Source organism: Arachis ipaensis, chromosome B10 (assembly GCF_059453495.1).
Source record: "Arachis ipaensis isolate K30076 ecotype BB chromosome B10, ASM5945349v1, whole genome shotgun sequence".
Classification (NCBI taxonomy): domain Eukaryota; kingdom Viridiplantae; phylum Streptophyta; class Magnoliopsida; order Fabales; family Fabaceae; genus Arachis; species Arachis ipaensis.
This window is the reverse complement of record NC_142435.1, coordinates 26,817,371-26,841,450: the sequence shown is the minus strand read 5'-3', so window position 1 is coordinate 26,841,450 and position 24,080 is coordinate 26,817,371. Positions and strand designations below refer to the sequence as shown.

The following is a 24,080-nucleotide window of genomic DNA, read 5'->3' as shown; positions in this document are numbered from 1 at the left end:
ATTTATTTGCTGAGACAAAAGTTTGTTCTGAGCAAGAAGAGCATCAACAGATTCCACTTCCAAAATGCCTCTCTTCTGAGGGGTCTCAGAGTTCACAGGATTCCTATTAGAAGCGTATAAAAATTGGTTGTTAGCAACCAACTCAATGAGCTCAGTAGTCTCCTCTGGCATCTTCTTCATGTGTAATAAACCACCTGCAAAATGATCTAAACTCATCTTGGACATTTCGCCTAAGCCTTCATAAAAGATATCCAGCTTAGTCCACTTAGAGAACATGTCCGGAGGGCATTGTCTAGTCAGTAGCTTGAATCTTTCCCAAGCTTCATAAAGGTTCTCACCCTCTTTCTGTCTGAAAGTCTGAACTTCCACCCTCAGCTTAGTCAGCTTTTGGGGTGGAAAAAATCTAGTCAGAAATCCAGTGACTACGTTGTCCCAAGTATCCAAACTCTCCTTGGGTTGAGAATCTAACCATAGCTTTGCTCTATCCCTCACAACAAATGGGAAGAGCATGAGTTTATACACCTCAGGATTCACTCCATTGGTCTTCACAGTATCACAAATCTGTAGAAAATTGGAGATAAATTGATTTGGATCTTCATGAGGAAGTCCATGATACTGGCAATTTTGTTGCACAAGAGTGACAAGATGAGGCTTCAATTCAAAATTGTTTGCAGCTATAAAAGGCACCACAATGCTTTTTCCATAAATATCTGGATTGGGAGCAGTGTATGAGCCAAGCACTCTTCTGGGTTCTTGACGATCGGTTTTTCTATCGGTAAAGAAATATAAAAATATGATCGCGTTGTAAGTATAGCTTCTAAACCAACAGAAAATCCTTTCGTACAAACGTTTGGTTGTCACAAGTAACAAACCCCTTTTAAAATTGATAACCGAAGTATTTAAACCTCGGGTCGTCTTCTCAAGGAACTGCAGGGAGGTATGTTCTTATTATTGGTTATGAGTTTTGTAAATTGGGGGTTTTGAAAGTAAGGAACAAGTAATTTAAATGACAAATAAAATAAATAAATAAATATAAAATAAACTCTTGGCAAGGTATGAAAATTCAGAAGTCCTATCCTAGTTACTTCCTATGAGAATTGAAGTTAATCCCACTTAGTTAATCTTTACGAAAGCAAGGGAAAGTCAAGTGAACTAATTAGTTAGATTCCCAAGTCCTAGCCAACTCCTAAGGAAAGACTAGAGTTAGTGGAATTCCAGTCAATTAGCCGACATAACAATCAATCACGATAAGTTGATAACTCAAGAGCTTCTAGTTAATCAATTAAGCCAAGAATATAAAAAGCTAAATAAGAATCATAAATCTGAAATACCTCAATTGCATTAATAAGGGAAAATCAATCTAAACATAAAGAGTTCATAAGCCAATTTGGCAACATAAGTAATTAAATGAGAGCATTAAAGTATCTGAAAGTAAAAAAGAAATATAAAGTAAAGGAAATATTGAACCTGATAAAGAGTTGAAATCCTAAATCATTTAAGAGGAATCCTAATCCTAAAACCTAAGAGAGAGGAGAGAACCTCTCTCTCTAAAAACTACATCTAAACTATGAAAAGTGAATAATAATCGCCCTGCTCTGAATGGATGCATTCCTCCACTTTATAACCTCTAATCTGTGCTTTCTGAACTTGGATCTGGGCCAAAAAGGGCTTCAAAAATTGCTGGGAGCATTTTTTGCAGTTTCTGGTGCGTGGCATCTGTCACGCGTCTGCGTGGGTCACGCGGTCGCGTCATCTGGGAGTTTTTCTTATCACGCGTTCGCTTCGGTCATGCGTACACGTCATTTGTGTTCTGCTCAGGGCACGCGTCCGCGTCAGTCACGCGTTCGCGTCGCTGCCTTTTCGCGCTGGGCATGCGGCCGCGTCGTCCATGCGTTCGCGTCGCTGCCAATTTCTTCAAAAATTCCATTTTGTGCTTTCCTTCCAGTTCTGTATGTTTCCTTTCCATTCTTTAAGTCATTCCTGCCTTAGGAGATCTGAAACTACTTAACACACAAATCACGGTATCGAATGGTAATAAAGGGTAATTAAAATTGATAATTTTTAAGCATAGGAAACATGTTTTTCACATATATCACATAATAAGGATGGGAAAGTAAAACCATGCAATTTACATGAATAAGTGAGTGAAGGATTGAATAAATCACTTAAATTGAGCACAAAATATATCATGAAATATGGGTTTATCAACCTCCCACACTTAAACAATAGCATGTCCTCATGCTAAATCCAAGATAAAGAGTAAGGTAAGGTTAAAGTGGTGGAATCTCATGTAATGCATTCTATTCTAAATGCAACTACCTAAATCATGCAATTCTGGTTGTTATTCACTTGTATATAAAGCTTATATGTGGTTAAATTAATTCATATCCTCAAGGAATCATATATGCATAGCCAAACCTTAGATAATGTTAAAGCACTTTTACAATTGAGATGGGTAAAAATATTTCACAAACTTGCAAGACAATTAACAATTTAAGCAGGGATATATGGTGATGAGCTATTGAACCCTCACTGGATTTTGTGTTTACTCTCTAGTCACTCAGTGTTTATTGGGTTAATCACTCTATTCTTTTTCTATCCTTACTTTCTATAACTTTGTTCTTCATCTAACCAATCAACAAATATGGAATACAGACATACAAAAATCATGAGGTCTTATTCAAGGTTGTAATGGGGCCAAGGTAAAGGTAAGGGTATATGTATAAGGCTAAGTGAGCTAATAAGCGAATACTTGATTAGTCTAAGATTTCACCTAACATACATACTTTATAAATCAAAGTTTCTTAACCACAACTCATTCTTTTTAAATTCCTATTTTGTTTCTGTCATCCCATGTTCCCATAAAAATTTTCCACACTTAAATAATGCACAATTTCTTTCTTAAGCTAACCAAGGATTCAACTTGGGATTCATATTTTGTTTTTCTACTTAAGGCTAGTAATGTGGTTATAGAACAAGAGGGGATTAAAAGTCTCAAGGGGGCTAACAAGGGTGATGTAAAAGGTAGGCTAATTTGGGATAAGTGAGGAAAAATTCAAATGATGGCCTCAATCATTTCTTTGGTATGTATCTATATTCTATATTAGACATATAGATTAAAACAAAGTAAAGAACATCAGAATGAAAAAGAAGGGTAAAACACACAGGAATAAAATTTATGGTTTGAATGTAACCATACAATTAAGCTCAAAACTCACAGGCTGTGTGTTCTCCAGCTCAAGAATCATATATCAGTTATGTATGTCATGCAAGTAAAAATTAAGAGTTCCCATTATTCTCAATGTAAATCTTAGGGTGGCCCTTAAAATCTTAGTGTGGTTGATAAACCACTATTTTATAGTTTATATTGTGTTTAATTGTGTGGTTTTGTCATGATCCTTACCCACTTATTCATCAATTTAGCATGCATTTAGATTTCCTTCCTAAATTCAGTACATGTTTGAAAATTGCTTCCTAGAGACTTTAATTATTTATTTTTAATTCTCCTTTATTCCATTCGATGCCGTGATCTGTGTGTTAAGTGTTTCAGACTTTATAGGGCACGAATGAGTTGGAGATTGGAAAGGAAGCTAGCAAAAAATGGAAGGAACACAAGAATTTGAGGAGATAACCAGCGAGAAGTGACGCGGTCGCATGGCTCACGCGACCGCGCAAAGGAGCGCAATTCGCAGTGACGCAGCCGCATGGCTTGCGCGACTGCGCGGATTGGAAAGCGCAAGCGACGCGGTAGCGTGGACGACGCGAACGCGTGGAGAGGAAAAAGCGCAAGCGACGCGTCTGCATGGACGACGCGATCGCGTGACATGTGCGATCTGCATAATCTACAGAATTCGATGGGGGCGATTTTAGACCTTATTTCGGCCCAGTTTTCGGCCCGGAACAGCAGACTAGAGTCAGAGAATATGCAGAAACAAGGGACACATTCATTCAGTAGTTTTTAGATCTAGTTTTTCACTCTCTTAGGTTTTTCTCTCTAGTTTTTAGAATTTTAATTTTCAATTGGTCTTAGCATTGGAACAGTGAGAAGAGTTATTTCCTCATCAAGACTTCATCATTCTAGTTTGTTCTCTTAACTTGGTTCTATTCTTCCATGTTCTTTGTTATGTTCAATTTTGTCGTTCAGATACTTTTATGATTATTTAATGCAAGGATTATTTCTTTTTAATTCAATTTCAATTCCAATAATCATGTCTTCTTTTAATTCCCTTTCATGCGCTATGGATTCTTTATTTACAATGCGTGAGTAGTTTCCTTACTTGATGGGGAGTTGATTAAAAGGAACTCTTGAGTTGGAAGGATTGAAAGAAAATTTGTAATCGGGTTAAATGTTGGATTGCTATCCTGTCACCGACGCCAATCCCTTTGAACTAAGTGGGTTGCAACTTGTGAACAGATCTGGCATTCCCACTTGTTTGACTTTATAACCAAACAGAACAACCATTAATTATAAATTAGTCTTACAATCACACCATCAATGATAGAGATTCTAACCAATCAATTCCCAGTCAAGGCTTTTATTTATATTATTTAAAAATCCTCAATTTAAATTCCAATTTACTTAGCTCAACTTCTTGGAACATCTGATTAATAAAACAGCACACTTTTCTGCAACTCGTTGGGAGACAACCTGGGACTTAAAACTCCCAGTAATTTTAATTTAAACTCTCTGTGACATATTTCTAAATTGATAAGCAGATTCTCGGTGAGTTAAGAACTATACCTGCAACGTAACCATTTTAATAAATTTTTAATTCACCAGCTTCTGCTTCCCATCAGTTGTTCCTTGATGAAATGTTGTTAACTAACTAACATGTAATGCTATATATACAAGGTGTGTGGATTATTTTAATTTACTAAAGTCTCTAGTTTACTTCCTTTTTTATTTTTTTATTTTCAATTTAAACCAAACTATCATATGCTAAAAGGGTAAACTATACTAATGAATCCACATATTCTATAACTAATAAGTTTAGAATTGCAACTAAACTAAATGGCTAAGATATAAACTAAAGTGCAAAATGCAGAAATAAAGTAAAAATACAGCAAAAGAATAATGTGCAAGTACTGAAAAATAAAAATAAAGATAAAAATACAGAAAAATAAACAAAATAAGATAAAAAGAATCTGTAGTGGTTCACCAAAAAGATACGCCCGGGATGGCGATCTCCCCACACTTAAAATAAAGCATCGTCCTTGATGCTCACTCAAGCTGGGTGTGAAGGAGTGTCATCACCGGAAGGATGGCCTGCTGGAGTCTCGATGGTGGCCTGAAGGTCTGCAGACTGGATAAGTGTAGGAGGATATGTCTGTTGCAGTGGAGGCTCTGACTGTATAGGAATCTCTGGGTCTGCAGGCTAAATCTGGTGTGGCTCCTCCTGCTGTGGCGCAGCCTGCTCTGGTCCTACCGGCTCAGCTTCTCTCTATGCATGTGTCTCTTCCTCATGCTAGTCCGCCTCCTCCTCGGATGGCTCTAATGGTGTGTCAGGCTCGGAGGGGATGTCGCCGCCAGATCGGATCATCAACTTGAGGAGCTCATAGCGTTGCTTGTTGCGACGCTCAAATCTCTCATATCGCCGCCGGTTGCGGCGCTCCATCTGGTCCAGCTGCTGAAATAAGCAGTGCACAAGGTGGTAAACGAGCTCTGAGGCAGGTGGAGGTGCAGTGGGTGGGGCTGGTACAGCAGTAGAAGAAGAAGGGGCAGCTGAAGATGTGGCTGCCTCACCAGAAGCGGTAAGGAATGGAGGTCTGTAGCCTAAAGCCTGAAACTTCCTGCTGTGAGGAATGATCTTCTTGTAATCTGCAGCAGTCGGCTTCGCATCAGCCAGCTCCCAAGGCACGTCAGCTCGACGGCTGAGCTGGGTAATCAGATAAGGGAAAGGGAGAGTGCCTCTGACATGGACCCTGGCCATGTAATACCGGATGAATCGCGGAAGATACAGGTCCTTACCCTCCATCACACACCAGAGGAGGGTGATCATAGCAGCAGGCAGCTCCGTCTCATGAGTGCTCGGCATAACAAAGTTGCTCAGGATCTGGTGCCAGAGCCGAGCCTCATCATTCAGATATATCAGCTTGATACCCTTAGGCATTGCTGTATTCTTTCCCATGATCCAGGGGACATTAGGATCAAGGGCTATCCTCTGCTTGACAGCATCCCAGTCAAATCTCAGAAAGCGCATGTCCTCTTCAGCTTTTTGGTAACCGTCAGGCTGATCTGATTTAGGCTGAAGGTGGAGGATGTCCTCAATGGCTTCCTCAGTGACCAATTTCTGTTTCCCTCTGAAGTGCACTGCATCCAGGGTAGTCTTGAAATAGTTGTAGTAAAACTCTCTTACCCAGGAAGCATTGACCTCTGTCAAGTTTCTCTCTAAGGAAAACCAGCCTCTCTGTTTGATCTAATCGGAGGTGTACTGCTGTAGTTCTTTTAGAATTTTCAGAGTCCTTTCCAGGTACAGGTTCCTGGAGGTGGCAAACACTGGATACTTCAGCTCACAGTATCTGTTTGTAAATTTAACTGGATCATCGGCAGGGAGGAGCTGGTCAGCCTTCTCCTGCGGGGTAAAGTACTTTTCCCACCAGGAGTCATCATGCATAATGTGCAAGATAGACATAGAGGATTCACCTCTTTTCCTTTTACTAGTGGTTGCCTTGCCTTTTCCTTTTCGTTGAGGGTCATACATCCTGAAAAGCGAAAATTTCAGGACATAAATGAAGAACAAAGCAGGAAAACAAGTAGGCAAATAGAATAATAGCAATATAAGCACATAGTGGCAAAAGAGCAGCAGAATTATGAAATGAGTTAAGTTTATGTGCATTATGGATTGTATTTGAGGTAGAAATCTGAGATGAAAAATCACAATCCAAAATGTATTATAAGTAGAATACCTGTTAATTAGGAGAAACAATAATCATGCCAAGAGTTAAAAAAAGGTTGAAGGAGTTAGTTAAAAAGCAAAGGGAGAAGGTAGAAAGTTAAAAGTGGTTAAAAGTGAAAAAGCGGTTAGAAAGTGGAAAGCAGTGAGTTAGGAGAAAGAAAGTTAAAGTAAGTGGCATGATAAATGTTTCCTAGGTAACAAGAAATTCACAAATTTAAAGAATAATTAACTCACATTCAAGCAAGGATATCAGGTTGATGATGATTCATATAGATATAGAAATAGCAAAAATTGAAATCGAATCATCAAAAGTACAATTTATGAACCAGGAAATTGAAAGGAAAAAGAATGCTGGCCCGTGCATTCAAGAATTGGTTTAGTTGTAGCTAAGTAGTGCAAAATTGAAAATTGCCAAAACCAATTCCTGAATGTAAAAAATGAAACAATTTGTAGAAAATTGGGCAGCATTCCGGCTAAAATTGGATGTTCCCGAGTAATAAACAACAAGAAAAACAGTTCATATGAATTCAAATAAAGCTGCAAATAGACACAAACAGTAGGAACAGTAAAGAACAGTCTCAACAGTAGCATGAAATACGAAAGAACAGCATATGAACAATATGATCATCACAGCAACATCAGAATTGTGAAATTAAAAAAAACAAGTAGCAAGAACAGCGCAATTATCAGGCCTGAATCCACTAACCACATCCTAGCTACCTAACCACCTAGAATCCACTACAACATGCATATCTAACTATCCTAAGTTTGAACATAAACTGAAAAATATGCAACTAACTACGAATGAAAGAAAATGGCGTTTGGCGGAACCTGGTAGGCGTATGAACTAAGGTAGGGATCAGAGAGATGGCGGTGGCGAAGTGGTGGTGCTGGGAGGGGGCACGGCGGTGCGGTGGCAGAACAGGGCGGCGCGGTGGTGGAGCAGGTTGGGTTGGAGGGTGATGGTGGAAGGGGCGGTGCTGGCGGCGGGGTGGTCAGGGCTGGCCGCGGTGGGGGGCAGTGGTGGAGGAAGGCGGCGGTGGGTGAGAGGGAAGGTTAGGAGTGGTGGAGGGAGAAAAGAAAGAAGAGAAGGATAGAGGGGGTGGTTTTCGGCAATGGGGTGTGGTGGTGGGGTTGGTGCGGTGGGCGGCGGTGGTGGCTGGAAGTGTTGGTGGTTAGGTGGTGGAGGAGGGAGGGTTGCAGAGAAGAGAGGAAGAAGAAGGGGGTTATGAGGGGCACGACGGGTAGGGTTTCGCGTGATAGGGATTAGTGATTTTGAATCCACGCGAACGCGTGGAGCACGCAATCGCGTGACTAGGATGAAATGGAGTTGACACGGTCGCGTGATTGACGCGATCACGCGGGTTGGGTACAAGATGGATGATGCGGACGCGTGAGGCACGCGACCGTCGCTGTAAATTGTGCTAAACGCACAATTCCAGCATCGTTTCAGCGCAACTCTCTGTCTCCAATAGGGTGCCATGCTATCCACGCGATGCGGACGCGTCGCTCACGCTTTCGCGTGGGATGGGTGTTTTGCAAGTGACGCGTTCGCATCAAGAATGCGAACACGTGGGCCTTTTTGTGCGAAACGCACACCAGCCGCACGATTCTAGCCCAGATTTTTGGGCGTTGGATTTTTACGCCGATTTCTAGATCACGCGTTCGCGTGAATGACGCGTATGCGTGGGAGGTGTTTTTTTTCGCGACTGACGTGAACGCGTTAGCGATGCGGTCGCGTGGAACAATTTGTGCCAAAGGCACGCCTCTAGCCACGCTTTCGCATGACTTTCTGTTCACTTTCCTTTTCTTTCTAATGCACTGGTGACGCGGATGCGTCGCCGACGCTGTCGCGTCGCGTGCGATTTTTTTTTATGCAATTATGCAATTATGTAGTATGCAATGCTAATGAATAATATTCAGGTTCAATGAAAATAATATAATATAAAAACAAACAAAACGAAATAAAATTGAAACAGGAACGATCATACCATGGTGGGTTGTCTCCCACCTAGCACTTTTAGTTAAAGTCCTTAAGTTGGACATTTGATGAGCTTCCTGTTATGGTGGCTTGTGCTTAAATTCATCCAGAAATCTCCACCAATGTTTGGAATGCCAACAGCCTCCGGGGTCCCAAACTAGGCATGTAAAGCTTTTGAGCAGCTTCAAACAGGTTCTCAGGCTCCCGGGGTGACGAATGCCAAAATATTTTCCAAGATCCCAAACTTTGCTTTTAAATCCGCCTTTGACTTGATCTATATTCTTCCATCTGGACGGTTTAGAAATTGTGTTCTCACCAAGATGACCAAACGCCTCCTGAGACCCGTTCAATTGAACTTGGTACCAATCTGGGCACTTCGAATTGAAGCGTGGAACCTTATTGAATCTTGCACACCAGCTCTGAGTACGAGCCATTTCCTTCTTGCTCTTAAAGCTGCAGAGAACTCTAAGCTGGCCATCTATTTCAAGCAAACCATATTCAAGTGTAAAAGTAAAGATAAAGGTTAAGGATTGTACCCACTTGAAGCTTGTATTAGGTGGTAATGGCCTTGGGATAGGTGTTTCCAGTGGTTCTGTAAGCTCTACTCGCTTGTATTCTTCTGTGAATTCCTCCACTTCTTTGCAAAATTTTTCAACTGCAACTGCGTCCTGATCAAAGTCTTCTATGTCTTCCTTGTCACTCAAGTCATACGTTGGAGGTTGAGAGAAATCTACCTCGACATCATCTTCGTATTCACTTGGATAAGGTTCTTCAGGTTGTAGGAGTTCAGTTGCGGATGTGAGTTCGTGACTAGGAGAGCTTGATTCATGATCATTACTGCCTATGGAATCAACTTCTTGGTCTGTTCCGCCCAATTTCTCACAAGGTATATGCTTTAGAGGTTGTTGGTGCACGAAATTGTGATCATCAACAATGGCGTCAAAGGACTTGGAGCTATCAAACGTGAATCACACTTTGTCACAATTCCGCACAACTAACCAGCAAGTGCACTGGGTCGTCCACGTAATAAACCTTACGTGAGTAAGGGTCGATCCCACGGAGACTGTCGGCTTGAAGCAAGCTATGGTCATCTTATAAATCTCAGTCAGGCAGATTCAAATGGTTATGGAGTTTAAGGTGATGAAAATAAACATAAAATAAAGATAGAGATACTTATGTAATTCATTGGTGGATTTCAGATAAGCGTATGAAGATGCTTTGTTCCCCTTGAACCTCTGCTTTCCTATTGCCTTCTTCCAATCATTCATACTCCTTTCCATGGCAAGCTTTATGTTGGGCATCACCATTGTCAATGGCTACATCCCGTCCTCTCAGTGAAAATAGTCCTGATGCTCTGTCACAACATCGGCTAATCAGTTGTCGGTTCTCGATCATGTCGGAATAGGATCCATTGATCCTTTTGCGTCTGTCACACGCCCCACAATCGCGAGTTTGAAGCTCGTCACAATCATCCCTTTCCAGATCCTACTCAGAATACTACAGACAAGGTTTAGACATTCCGGATCTCAGGAATGGCTGCCATTAATTCTAGCCTATACCACGAAGGTTCTAATCTGAGATTAGAAACCCAAGAGATACGCATTCAAGCCATTGCTAGTAGAACAGAGGTGGTTGTCAGGCACATGCTCATAGGTGAGAATGATGATGAGTGTCACGAATCATCACATTCATCAAGTTGAAGAACGAATGAATATCTTGGAGAAGAAATAGACTTGAGTTGAATAGAAAAACAATAGTACTTTGTATTAATTCATGAAGAACAGCAGAGCTCCACACCTTAATCTATGGTGTGTAGAAACTCCACCATTGAAAATACATAAGAACAAATAGTGTAAGCATGGCCGAATGGCCAGCCTCAAAGGTCTAAGGACTAAACGTCCCAAGATGAAAATACAATAGCAAAAGGTCCTATTTATAGAGAACTAGTAGCCTAGGGTTTACAGAAATCAGTAATTAATGCAGAAATCTTCTTCCCGGCCCACTTGGTGTGTGCTTGGGCTGAGCATTGAAACTTTTATGTGTAGAGACTTTTCTTGGAGTTAAACGCCAGCTTTTGTGTCAGTTTGGGCGTTTAACTCCAACTTTTGTGCCAGTTTTGGAGTTAAACGCCAGAATTCTTGAGCTGACTTGGAACGCCTGTTTGGGCCATCAAATATTGTGCAAAGTATAGACTATTATATATTTCTGGAAAGCCCATAATGTCTAATTTCCAACGCAATTGAGAGCACGCCAATTGGACTTTTGTAGCTCCAGAAAATTCACTTTGAGTGCAGGGAGGTCAGAATCCAACAGCATCTGCAGTCCTTTTTCAGCCTCTGAATCAGATTTTTCCTCAGGTCCCTCAATTTCAGCCAGAAAATACCTGAAATCACAGAAAAACACACAAACTCATAGTAAAGTCCAGAAGAGTTATTTTTAAATAAAAACTAATAAAAATATAATAAAAACTAATTAAAATATACTAAAAACAATGCCAAAAAGCGTATAAATTATCCGCTCATCACAACACCAAACTTAAATTGTTGCTTGTCCCCAAGCAACTGAAAATCAAATAGGATAAAAAGAAGAGAATATACAATGAATTCCAAAAACATCTATGAAGATTAGTATTAATTAGATGAGCGGGACTTTTAGCTTTTTGCTTCTGAACAGTTTTGGCATCTCACTTTATCCCTTGAAGTTCAGAATGATTGCCATCTATAGGAACTCAGAATCCAGATAGTGTTATTGATTCTCCTAGTTAAGTATGTTGATTTTTTAACACAGCTACTTTATGAGTCTTGGCTGTGGCCCTAAGCACTTTGTTTTCTAGTATTACCACCGGATACATAAATGCCACTGACACATAACTGGGTGAACCTTTTCAGATTGTGGCTCAGCTTTGCTAGAGTCCCCAATTAGAGGTGTCCAGGGTTCTTAAGCACACTCTTCTTTTTGCTTTGGACCTCGACTTTAACCGCTCAGTCTCAAGTTTTCACTTGACACCTTCATGCTACAAGCATATGGTTAGGGACAGCTTGGTTTAGCCGCTTAGGCCAGGATTTTATTCATGTGGGCCCTCCTATCCACTGATGCTCAAAGCCTTGGATCCTTTTTATCACCCTTGCCTTTTGGTTTAAAGGGGTATTGGCTTTTTCTGCTTGCTTTTTTTTTTGGCAAGCTTTTCACTGCTTTTTCTTGCTTCAAGAATCAATTTTATGATTTTTCAAATTATCAAATAACATTTCTCCTTTTCCTTTCATTCTTTCAAGAGCCAACAATTTTAACATTCATAAACAATCAACTTCAAAAATATGCACTGTTCAACCATTCATTCAGAAAAACAATAGTATTGCCACCACATCAAAATAATTAAACTGTTTTAAAATTTGAAATTCATGCACTTCTTTTTCTTTTTCAATTGAAAACATTTTTCATTTAAGAAAGGTGATGGATTCATTTTCATAGCTTTAAGGCATAGATACCAATACACTAATGATCATGTAATAAAGACACAAACATAAATAACATAAGCATAAAAATTCGAAAAACAGGAAAATAAAGAACTAGGAAATTAAAGAACGGGTCCACCTTAGTGATGGCGGCTTGTTCTTCCTCTTGAAGATCTTATGGAGTGCTTGAGCTCCTCAATGTCTCTTCCTTGCCTTTGTTACTCCTCTCTCATGGTTCTTTGATCTTCTCTAATTTCATGGAGGAGGATGGAATGCTCTTGGTGCTCCACCCTTAGTTGTCCCATGTTGGAACTTAATTCTCCTAGGGAGGTGTTGATTTACTCCCAATAGTTTTGTGGAGGAAGATGCATCCCTTGAGGCATCTCAGGGATTTCATGATGAGGAATTTCCTCATGCTCTTGATGAGGTTCTCTTTTTTTCTCCATCCTTTTCTTAGTGATGGGTTTGTCCTCATCAATGAGAATGTCTCCCTCTATGTCAATTCCAACCGAATTGCAAAGGTGACAAATGAGATGAGGGAAGGCTAACCTTGCCAAAGGAGAGGACTTGTCCGCCACCTTGTAGAGTTCTTGGGATATAACCTCATGAACTTCCACTTCCTCTCCAATCATGATGCTATGTATCATGATAGCCCGGTCTATAGTAGCTTCGGACCGGTTGCTAGTGGAAATGATTGAGCGTTGGATAAACTCCAACCATCCCCTAGCCACGGGCTTGAGGTCATGCCTTCTTAGTTGAACTGGCTTCCCTCTTGAATCTCTCTTCCATTGAGCGCCCTCTTCACATATGTCCATGAGGACTTGGTCCAACCTTTGATCAAAGTTGACCCTTCTAGTGTAGGGGTGTGCATCTCCTTGCATCATGGGCAAGTTGAATACCAACCTTACATTTTCCGGACTAAAATCCAAGTATTTCCCTCGGACCATTGTAAGCCAATTCTTAGGGTCCGGGTTCACACTTTGATCATGGTTCTTGGTGATCCATGCATTGGCATAGAACTCTTGAACCATTAAGATTCCGACTTGTTGAATGGGGTTGGTGAGAACTTCCCAACCTCTTCTTTGGATCTCATGTCGGATCTCCGGATACTCATTCTTTTTGAGTTTGAAAGGGACCTCGGGGATCACTTTCTTCTTGGCCACAACTTCATAGAAGTGATCTTGATGCACCCTTGAGAGGAATCTCTCCATCTCCCATGACTCGGAGGTGAAAGCTTTTGCCTTCCCTTTCCTCTTTCTAGAGGTTTCTCCGGCCTTTGGTGCCATAAATAGTTATAAAAAAACAAAAAGCTTTAGCTTTTACCACACCAAACTTAGAAGGTTGCTCGTCCTCGAGCAAAAGAAGAAAGAAGAGAGTAGAAGAAGAAGAAATAGAGGAGATGGAGTGGGCTTTGTGTTTTGGCCAAGGGGGAGAAGCGGTGTTTAGGTTGTGTGAAAATGAAGGAGTGAAGATGGGTTTATATAGGGGTGAGAGGGGTGTGTATGGTTCGGCTATAGAGGGTGGGTTTGGGAGGGAAAGTGGTTTGAATTTGAATGGTGAGGTAGGTGGGGTTTTATGAAGGATGGATGTGAGTGGTGAAGAGAATGGTGGGATTTGATAGGTGAGGGGTTTTTGGGGAAGAGGTATTGAGGTGATTGGTGAATGGGTGAAGAAGAGAGAGAGAGTGGTGGGGTAGGTGGGGATCCTGTGGGGTCCACAGATCTTGAGGTGTCAAGGATATGGGGAAGAGGTATTGAGGTGATTGGTGAATGGGTGAAGAAGAGAGAGAGAGTGGTGGGGTAGGTGGGGATCCTGTGGGGTCCACAGATCTTGAGGTGTCAAGGATATCTCATCCCTGCACCAAGTGGCGTGTAAAACGCCCCTTTCTGCCAATCCTGGCGTTAAACGCCAGGCTGCTGCCCATTTCTGGCGTTTAACGCCAGCTTCTTGCCCATTCCTGGCGCTAAACGCCAGTTTGGTGCCCTTTTCTGGCGTTAAACGCCCAGAATGGTGCCAGACTGGGCGTTTAACGCCCATTCTGCTACCCTTACTGGCGTTTAAACGCCAGTAGGTTTCTCCTCAAGGGTGTTCTGTTTTTCATTCTGTTTTTCCTTCTGTTTTTGCTTTTTCAATTGTTTTTGTGACTTCACATGATCATCAACCTACAGAAAACATAAAATAATAATAGAAAATAGAAATTTAACATAGATAAGTAAAAATTGGGTTGCCTCCCAACAAGCACTTCTTTAATGTCAATAGCTTGACAGTGGCTCTCATGGAGCCTCACAGATGTTCAGAGCAATGTTGGAACCTTCCAACACCAAACTTAGAATTTGATTGTGGCCTCCCAACACCAAACTTAGAGTTTGACTGTGGGGGCTCTATTTGACTCTGTATTGAGAGAAGCTCTTCGTGCTTCCTCTCCATGGTGACAGAGGGATATCCTTGAGCTTTAAACACAAGGGAGTCTCCATTCACTTGAATGATCAATTCTCCTCTGTCAACATCCATCACAGCTTTTGCTGTGGCTAGGAAGGGTCTGCCAAGGATGATGGATTCATCCATACACTTCCCAATCTCTAGGATTATGAAATCAGCAGGGATGTAATGGTCTTCAACCTTTACCAAGACATCCTCTACAAGTCCATAAGCCTGTTTCTTTGAATTGTCTGCCATCTCCAGTGAGATTCTTGCAGCTTGTACCTCAATGATCCCTAGCTTCTCCACTACAGAGAGAGGCATAAGGTTTATGCTTGACCCTAGGTTACACAGAGCCTTCTCAAAGGTCATGATGCCTATGGTACAAGGGATTGAGAACTTTCCAGGGTCCTGTCTCTTTTGAGGTAATCTCTGCCTAGTCAAGTCATCCAGTTCTTTGATGAGCAATGGAGGTTCATTCTCCCAAGTCTCATTACCAAACAACTTGGCATTTAGCTTCATGATTGCTCCAATGTACTTAGCAACTTGCTTTTCAGTGACATCTTCATCCTCTTCAGAGGAAGAATACTCATCAAAGTTTATGAAAGGCAGAAGTAAATTCAATGGAATCTCTATGGTCTCAAAATGAGCCTCAGATTCCCATGGTTCCTCAGTAGGGAACTCCATTGAGGTCAGTGGGCGTCCATTGAGGTCTTCCTCAGTGGGAATCACTGCCTCTTCCTCCTCTCCAAGTTTGGCCGTGTGGGTTGTGGTTATGGCCTTACACTCTCTTTTTGGATTCTCTTCTGTATTGCTAGGGAGAGTGCTAGGAGGGAGTTCAGTAATTTTCTTACTCAGCTGACCCAATTGTGCCTCCAAATTTCTAATGGAGGACCTTGTTTCAGTCATGAAACTTTGAGTGGTTTTGATTAGATCAGAGACAATGGTTGTTAAGTCAGAGGGGCTCTGCTTAGAATTCTCTGTCGGTTGCTGAGAAGATGATGGAAAAGGCTTGCTATTGCTAAACCTGTTTCTTCCACCATTATTGTTGTTGAAACCTTGTTGAGGTCTCTGTTGATCCTTCCATGAGAGATTTGGATGATTTCTCCATGAAGGATTATAGGTGTTTCCATAGGATTCTCCCATGTAATTCACCTCTTCCATTGCTTGGTTCTCAGGGTCATAAGCTTCTTCTTCAGAGGAAGCTTCCTTAGTACTGCCTGTTGCTGCTTGCATTTCAGACAGACTCTGAGAAATTATATTGACTTGTTGGGTCAATATTTTATTCTGAGCCAATATGGCATTCAAAGTATCAATCTCAAGGACTCCTTTCTTCTGAGTTGTCCCATTATTCACAGGATTCCTTTCAGAAGTGTACATGAATTGGTTATTTGCAACCATTTCAATGAGTTCTTGAGCTTTTGCAGGCATCTTCTTCAGATGAAGAGATCCTCCAGCAGAGCTATCCAATGACATCTTGGATAGTTCGGACAGACCATCATAGAAGATTCCTATGATGCTCCATTCTGAAAGCATGTCAGAAGGGCACCTTCTGATCAATTGCTTGTATCTCCCCCAAGCTTCATAGAGGGATTCTCCTTCCTTTTGTCTGAAGGTTTGGACTTCCACTCTAAGCTTGCTCAATTTTTGAGGTGGAAAGAACTTTTCCAAGAAAGCATTGACTAGCTTTTCCCAAGAGTTCAGGCTTTCTTTAGGTTGTAAATCCAACCCTGTCCTAGCTCTGTCTCTTACAGCAAAAGGAAAAGGCATAAGTCTGTAGACTTCAGGGTCAACCCCATTGGTCTTGACAGTGTCACAGATTTACAAGTACTCAGCTAAGAACTTATGAGGATCTTCCAATGGAAGTCCATGAAACTTGCAATTCTGTTGCATTAGAGAAACTAATTGAGGCTTAAGCTCAAAGTTATTTGCTCCAATGGTAGGGATAGAGATGCTTCTCCCATAGAAATCAAGAGTAGGTGCAGTAAAGTCACCAAGCACCTTCCTTGCATTGTTGGCATTGTTGTTTTCGGCTGCCATAGTGTCTTCTTCTTTGAAGAGCTCTGTTAGGCCTTCTAAAGAGAATTGTTCTTTAGCTTCTCTTAGCTTTCTCTTCAAGGTCCTTTCAGGTTCAGGATCAGCTTGAACAAGTATGCCTTTATCTTTGTTCCTGCTCATATGAAAGAGAAGAAAACAAGAAAGTAGGGAATCCTCTATGTCACAGTATAGAGATTCTTTGAGGTGTCAGAGGAAAAGAAGAATAGAAGGAGGAGGTAGATGGAGGAGAATTCGAACATATAAAGAAGGAGAAAGTTCGAATTGTACCTTGAGGAGGAGTCTTAGTCCTTTAAATAGAAGGATGTGAAAAGAGGGGAAGAATTTTCGAAAATTAATTAAAATATTTTAAAAAGAAATTTGAAAATTTGATTGAGATTTTCGAAAACTAAGATTGGGAAAGAAATAAAGTGATTTTTGAAAAAGATTTTGAAATTAGAAAAAGATATGATTGAAAAAAATTAATTTTGAAAAAGATGTGATTGAAAAGATATGTTTGAAAAGATATGATTGAAAATCAATTTAGAAAAAGAAAATTTTTAAAATTAAAGTTGATTACTTGACTATCAAGAAATTAAAAGATATGATTCTTAAAATCTAAAGTTTGATCCTTTCTTAATAGGCAAGTAACAACTTGAAAAATTTTTTGAAGTAAATCTTTAATTGAAGCAAGGATTTTTGAAAATAGTAAAAATAAATATAAAATGGAAAGAAATTGATTTTGAAAGAGATATGATTGAAAAGATATGATTTGAAAAAGATTTGATTTTGAAAAATTATGAAAACTTGAAAAAAAATGTGAATTAAAAACAAAATCTTTCCTCTAGTGTCATCCTGGCGTTAAACGCCCAGAATGGTGCCCATTCTGGCGTTTAACGCCCAAATCTCTACCTTTTTGGGCGTTAAATGCCCAGCCAGGTACCCTGACTGGCGTTTAAACGCCAGTTTTCCTTCTTCACTGGGCGTTTTGAACGCCCAGCTTTTTCTGTTTGATTTCTCTGCTGAATGTTCTGAATCTTCAATTCTCTGTATTATTGACTTGAAAAGACATAGTTTAAAAATATTTTTTGAATTTTTGATGATGAGAAATGATAAAAATGCAACTAAGATCAAGTAAACAATGCATGCAAGACACCAAACTTAAAAGTTTGTATACTAAGGACTATAACAGTGTAAAAACGCATGTAAGAAACAATAAAACATACAAAACAAGAGAATTTAAAGATCAAAACAATGAAATCATCAAGAACAACTTGAAGATCAATGAAGAACAATATGTATAATTTTTCGAAAATTAGAAGGATAAAGACATGCAATTGACACCAAACTTAAAATTAGACAATAGACTCAAACAAGAAACATAAAATATTTTTTTGGTTTTATGATTTTAAAATTTTTTTGTATTTTCGAAACTTATATGGAAAAAAAAATAAAGAGAATCAAAACTTTTAATAAGAATTCCAGGAATCATGCAATGTTAGTCTAAAGCTTCAGTCTAAAAAGGATTAGACATGTTTGGCCAAGCTTCAGCAGGACATTACATTCAATAGCTAAATTGATGAGAATCAATCAGCTTTTGTGATGATAAGAATATCACCTTGAAACTCTAGAATTCATTCTCAAAAATTCTGAAAAGTACCTAATCTAAGCAACAAGATGAACCGTCAGTTGTCCAAACTTGAACAATCCCCGGCAACGGCGCCAAAAACTTGGTGCACAAAATTATGATCATCAACAATGGTGCCAAAGGACTTGGAGCTATCAAACGTGAATCACACTTTGTCACAATTTCGCACAACTAACCAGCAAGTGCACTGGGTCGTCCAAGTAATAAACCTTACGTGAGTAAAGGTCGATCCCACGGAGACTGTCGGCTTGAAGCAAGCTATGGTCATCTTATAAATCTCAGTCAGGCGGATTCAAATGGTTATGGAGTTTAAGGTGATGAAAATAAACATAAAATAAAGATAGAGATACTTATGTAATTCATTGGTGGATTTCAGATAAGCGTATGAAGATGCTTTGTTCCCCTTGAACCTCTGCTTTCCTATTGCCTTCTTCCAATCATTCATACTCCTTTCCATGGCAAGCTTTATGTTGGGCATCACCGTTGTCAATGGCTACATCCCGTCCTCTCAGTGAAAATGGTCCTGATGCTCTGTCACAACATCGGCTAATCAGCTGTCGGTTCTCGATCATGTCGGAATAGGATCCATTGATCCTTTTGCGTCTGTCACACGCCCCACAATCGCCAGTTTTAAGCTTGTCACAGTCATCCCTTCCCAGATCCTACTCAGAATACCACAGACAAGGTTTAGACGTTTCAGATCTCAGGAATGGCTGCCATTAATTCTAGCCTATACCACGAAGGTTCCAATTTGAGATTAGAAACCCAAGAGATACGCATTCAAGCCATTGCTAGTAGAACAGAGGTGGTTGTCAGGCACATGCTCATAGGTGAGAATGATGATGAGTGTCACGGATCATCACATTCATCAAGTTGAAGAACGAATGAATATCTTGGAGAAGAAATAGACTTGAGTTGAATAGAAAAACAATAGTACTTTGTATTAATTCATGAAGAACAGCAGAGCTCCACACCTTAATCTATGATGTGTAGAAACTCCACCATTGAAAATACATAAGAACAAATAGTGTAAGCATGGCCGAATGGCCAGCCTCAAAGGTCTAAGGACTAAACGTCCCAAGATGAAAATACAATAGCAAAAGGTCCTATTTATAGAGAACTAATAGCCTAGGGTTTACAGAAATCAGTAATTAATGCAGAAATCTTCTTCCGGGCCCACTTGGTGTGTGCTTGGGCTGAGCATTGAAGCTTTCATGTGTAGAGACTTTTCTTGGAGTTAAACGCCAGCTTTTGTGCCAGTTTGGGCGTTTAACTCCAGCTTTTGTGCCAGTTTTGGAGTTAAACGCCAGAATTCTTGAGCTGACTTGGAACGCCTATTTGGGCCATCAAATCTTGGGCAAAGTATAGACTATTATATATTTCTGGAAAGCCCAGGATGTCTACTTTCCAACGCAATTAAGAGTGCGCCAATTGGGCTTCTGTAGCTCCAGAAAATCTACTTTGAGTGAAGGATGGTCAGAATCCAACAGCATCTGCAGTCCTTTTTCAGCCTCTGAATCAGATTTTTCCTCAGGTCCCTCAATTTCAGCCAGAAAATACCTGAAATCACAGAAAAACACACAAACTCATAGTAAAGTCTAGAAGAGTGATTTTTAAATAAAAACTAATAAAAATATAATAAAAACTAATTAAAATATACTAAAAACATACTAAAAACAATGCCAAAAAGCGTATAAATTATCCGCTCATCAGTTGTGCACTGTCCTCTTTGGCATCAATTTCGAATTTCTCAGCATAATCCTTTACAGCTCTCGATTCCCATGGAGGTTCAGCATCTCCTAAATCTTCAACCACTTCTTCCTCTACAACTATCATGGCTTCATCCACTTGTTCCAATACAAAGCCATGCTCCTCATTGTCCACCGAAGTTTCTAGTGTTTCCTTCATGCTACGCTCTTCTTTTAATTTTCCACATGCAGCCATGGGAGTATTTTGAGTGCTCAGATGTCGGGAAGCTATTATATTTACTACCTCAGTTAAGGCAGTAGTGAGTTCCAATACACCCCTTTGAATCCTCGCTTTCCCTTGAAGAAGAACACGAAGTTTGTCATTCATTGGAGGTTGGGGTGGGTATGAGGGTTCATTGGTTGGGGAAGAGGGTTCAAAATAAGAATGTGGTGGTTCTTGGGAGTAATTGGAATGGAATTGTGGTAGATAAGGGTCATACGGTGGTGAATGGTGAAAAGGAGCTTGTGAGTGTGGTGGTTCAAAGCTACGTTGAGAGGATGGTCTATAAGCACAGGGTGGGGCTTGTTGGTAATTACAAGGGGGTCCACCATGTCTATCAGCTTGGTATGCATTGTAGAGTGGTCCTTGCCCATGATATCTTGGAGGGTGTTGTTGCCTAAAGGGTTGATCAGGGCCTCTTGGCTCCGTCCATCTTTGATTGCTTAGACCTTGATGCATATTCCTATTATAGCTTCCACTCCTTTCAACAGATTTAGAACCAAACTCAAAGCGAGAGGGGTGAGAATTCATAGTAGCTAATAGAAATAAAAGGGAAAAACAAAAACAAATAAACAAATAAAAGAAAAATATTTACAATAACCAATAATAAGGCACACGTTTGCAATTCTCCGGCAACGGCGCCATTTTAACGAAGTGGATGCTTGACGGTTTAGAATTCAGAATAAATTCTCGTTGCAAGTATAGCTTCTAAACCAACAGAAAATCCTTTCGTACAAATATTTTGGTTGTCACAAGTAATAAACCCCTTTTAAAATTGATAACCAAAGTATTTAAACATCGGGTCGTCTTCTCAAGGAACTGCAGGGAGGTATGTTCTTATTATTGGTTATGAGTTTTGTAAATTGGGGTTTTGAAAGTAAGGAACAAGTAATTTAAATGAAAAATAAAATAAATAAATAAATATAAAATAAACTCTTGGCAAGGTATGAAAATTCGGAAGTCCTATCCTAGTTACTTCCTATGAGAATTGAAGTTAATCCCACTTAGTTAACCTTTACGAAAGCAAGGGAAAGTCAAGTGAACTAATTAGTTAGATTCCCAAGTCCTAGCCAACTCCTAAGGAAAGACTAGAGTTAGTGGAATTCCAGTCAATTAGCCGACATAACAATCAATCATGATAAGTTGATAACTCAAGAGCTTCCAGTTAATCAATTAAAGCCAAGAATATAAAAAGCTAAATAAGAATCATAAATCTGAAATACCTCAATTGCATTAATAAGGGAAAATCAATCTAAACATAAAGAGTTCATAAGCCAATTTGGCAACATAAGTAATTAAATGAGAGCATTAAAGTATCTGAAAGTAAAAGAGAAATATAAAGTAAAGGAAATATTGAACCTAATGAAGAGTTGAAATCCTAAATCCTTTAAGAGGAATCCTAATCCTAAAACCTAAGAGAGTGGAGAGAACCTCTCTCTCTAAAAACTACATCTAAACTATGAAAAGTGAATAATAATCGCCCTGCTCTGAATGGATTCATTCCCCCACTTTATAACCTCTAATCTGTGCTTTCTGAACTTAGATCTGGGCCAAAAAGGGCTTCAGAAATCGCTGGGAGCATTTTCTGCAGTTTCTGGTGCATGGCGTCTGTCACGCGTCCGCGTGGGTCACGCGGTCGCGTCATCTGGGAGTTTTCTTTATCACGCGTTCGCTTCGGTCACGCATACGCGTCATTTGTGTTCTGCTCAGGGCACGCGTTCGCGTCAGTCACGCGTTCGCGTTGCTGCCTTTTCGCGCTGGGCATGCGGCCGCGTCGTCCATGCATTCGCGTCGCTGCCAATTTCTTCAAAAACTCCATTTTGTATTTTCCTTCCAGTTCTGTATGTTTTCTTTCCATCCTTTAAGTCATTCCTACCTTAGGAGATCTGAAACTACTTAACACACAAATCACGGCATCGAATGGTAATAAAGGGTAATTAAAATTGATAATTTTTAAGCATAGGAAACATGTTTTTCACATATATCACATAATAAGGAAGGAAAAGTAAAACCATGCAATTTACATGAATAAGTGAGTGAAGGATTGAATAAATCACTTAAATTGAGCACAAAATATATCATGAAATATGGGTTTATCAGTTCTTCATTCCCAATTGGATTTGCCACATTGGCATTAGCAGCATGATTATTATGATCCATGTGGGACTCTGCAGCTTTGTAAAGTCTTGCTTGTTGTAAACGCCATCTAAAAGTCCTTTCGGGTTCAGGATCAAAGTCTAAAAGAGGTTCATTGTCCCTGTTCCTGCTCAGAAATAGACAGAAGACAAGAAAAGATGGGACTCTCTACGTCAGAGTGTAGAGAATTCCCAGTGGGGTAACTTGTATAAAATAATAAAATAAAAATACTTACCACTTAATACAAGAAAATTCGAAAATAATGATTAAAAGGATGCTAGAAAATTTTGATTTTTCAGTGAAATTAAACAGAAAAATTAAAATAAAATTAAATAGGCAACACTAAACTTAATTTTAGAAATTAAGGACAAATAATAATAACAAAATTCGAAAATAATAAAGCCAAAATTAAATAAAATTAAAACTAAAATGCCTAATCTAAGCAATCAAACAACTAACAGTTGTCAATCACAGTCAATTCTCGACAACGGCGCCAAAAACTTGGCGTGGAATTTAAACCACAAGCTAACCGCAAGTGCACCAGGTCGTACCAAGTAGTACCTCAGGTGAATGAGGGTCGATCCCATGAGGATTGATGGACTAAGAAACAATGGTTAAGTGATTTACTTAGTTAGGCAAACAGAAAATGGTATTCGAAGGTTCAAAAGTATTAACAGTGAATTCAAGATATCAGAAAGCAAGCAGTAAACAAGTTGTGAATAATATATGGAGAAATAGTTAAGGATTCAGAGATATCTATTTTTCGGATTGACTTTTCTTACTAACTATTTTAATCATGCAAGATTTAATTCATGGCAAACTATGTGACTAAACCCTAATTCCTTAGACCTTTTTAGTCTCCTCTAAAATTCATCAACTGCCAATTCCTTGGTCACTTAATTCCAATTAGAAAGTGAAGTTCAATTCTAGTTTATATGCCACAGAAATCCTAATTACCCAAATATAAGAGGATTATATGTCAAGTATCCCGTTAATTCCAGATAATTAGAAATTTAGGAGAAATTATTTTCAAGCTGTTGTTCAAGTAAAGAGCTTTTCCAAGTTATACAAGAACTCAATTAGAACAAGGGTCATATTTTCGTTCCCCTCAAATTCATAAGATAAAGAACGAAAACAATTCTTGAATTATAAATCAGTACATGAATTAAAATAGAAAAATAATCTTATCAATCCATACAATAGACAGAGCTCCTAACCTTAACAGTGGAGGTTTAGCTGCTCATGGTTCGGAGAGAAAACTAGGATTCTGAAAAATTGTAAGCTGCGGAATGAGGTTGAAGAGAAGAGAAGAGCCCGAAGGGCTGATTCTTTTCCCTTTTATATATAATCCTAATTAATGTAAAATATATCTAAAACTAAAATAATATCTTTTTCTAATTTTAATAATAAAAGTTAAATCAAAATTTGCAACGCCTTCAGTTGTAATGCATCCTGGGATGAGTGGGGACCATTGGGCTCATTAAGGTCCACGCTGAACTTGGAAATTCTCAAGTTAAAAGTGGAGGAGGCAGTGGCTACTCCTTTGC

At 39.6% G+C, this 24,080-nt stretch overlaps 1 protein-coding gene and 1 non-coding gene across 2 annotated transcripts; one reads left to right on the top strand and one right to left on the bottom strand.

Annotated features, from left to right (window-relative positions):
* Positions 1 to 271: 271 nt before the first annotated feature.
* On the top strand, positions 272 to 377 carry LOC148579479 (small nucleolar RNA R71). Its single transcript, XR_015896466.1, has one exon. It is a non-coding gene; the product is annotated as a small nucleolar RNA R71 (small nucleolar RNA).
* An 8,580-nt stretch (positions 378 to 8,957) lies between these two features.
* LOC148579478 (uncharacterized) lies at positions 8,958 to 20,505 on the bottom strand. The gene is made up of 2 exons (XM_088490345.1): positions 20,147 to 20,505; positions 8,958 to 9,783 (listed from the first exon to the last, which is right to left on the bottom strand). Exons 1-2 carry the CDS (start codon positions 20,503 to 20,505, stop codon positions 8,958 to 8,960), a joined length of 1,185 nt encoding a protein of 394 aa, XP_088346471.1.
* Between the last annotated feature and the right edge of the window lie 3,575 nt (positions 20,506 to 24,080).